The 933-nt window shown below is 45.3% G+C and overlaps 1 protein-coding gene across 1 annotated transcript; it reads right to left on the bottom strand.

Moving 5' to 3' along the window:
- Positions 1–560: 560 nt before the first annotated feature.
- On the bottom strand, positions 561–830 carry Pmar_PMAR014040 (DNA-directed RNA polymerase II largest subunit, putative; the record flags this gene model as incomplete). The annotated part of the gene is made up of 2 exons (XM_002776038.1): positions 561–655; positions 694–830. Coding segments are annotated over 2 exons (232 nt in total), but the record flags the coding sequence as incomplete, so codon positions are not given.
- Positions 831–933: the final 103 nt, after the last annotated feature.

Below are 933 nucleotides of genomic sequence, written 5' to 3' on the forward strand. Positions count from 1 at the left end.
GTAGTAGCGCTAGTCACAGGACCACTAGTTGAGGCAGTAGTAGTGCTAGTGACAGGACCACTAGTTGAGGCAGTAGTAGTGCTAGTCACAGGACCACTAGTTGAAACAGTAGTAGCGCTAGTCACAGGACCACTAGTTGAGGCAGTAGTAGTGCTAGTGACAGGACCACTAGTTGAGGCAGTAGTAGTGCTAGTCACAGGACCACTAGTTGAGACAGTAGTAGTGCTAGTAATAATCACATAAAGTTTACCGAGTGTGAAGCGCAGAATAGTAGGCTCAATAATAACACCCGAAGATAATCCTACCACGCGAAGTGGGGATCATCATCAAACTGGTGTATATATACATAGATAATCCTACCACGCGAAGTGGGGATCATCATCAAACTGGTGTATATATACATAGATAATCCTACCACGCGAAGTGGGGATCATCATCAAACTGGTGTATATATACATAGATAATCCTACCACGCGAAGTGGGGATCATCATCAAACTGATGTATATATACATAGATAATCCTACCACGCGAAGTGGGGATCATCATCGAATTGGTGTACATATATAGATAAGCATACCACGCGAAGTGGGGCGAAGATGTCCCTTCTGGCACATCGTGTCCCACAGTACCGACATATGGCGATAGTTAACGTAACTGAACAGTAAAGGGGCATCTTGACATTGATAACTTACGAGCCATCGAAACTGATCACTTGTCGCAACTCATTGAGTAAAGCCTTCCTACAGGCTTTGATACCCAACACATTGAGGATCTCCACGATGTCATTGGAGGAGGTACGGGTACTGTCTACTGCCTCCATGGTCAACACCTACGAGTAAGGGTCGCAGTTCGATCCCGCACCATGCATTATTTACCTGCTCTAAATTGCATCCATCAGTATCCAAACCCACTCCCTGCTACGAGCCTACAAA

Source organism: Perkinsus marinus, assembly GCF_000006405.1.
Source record: "Perkinsus marinus ATCC 50983 genomic scaffold scf_1104296954656, whole genome shotgun sequence".
Taxonomy (NCBI): Eukaryota; Perkinsozoa; order Perkinsida; family Perkinsidae; genus Perkinsus; species Perkinsus marinus.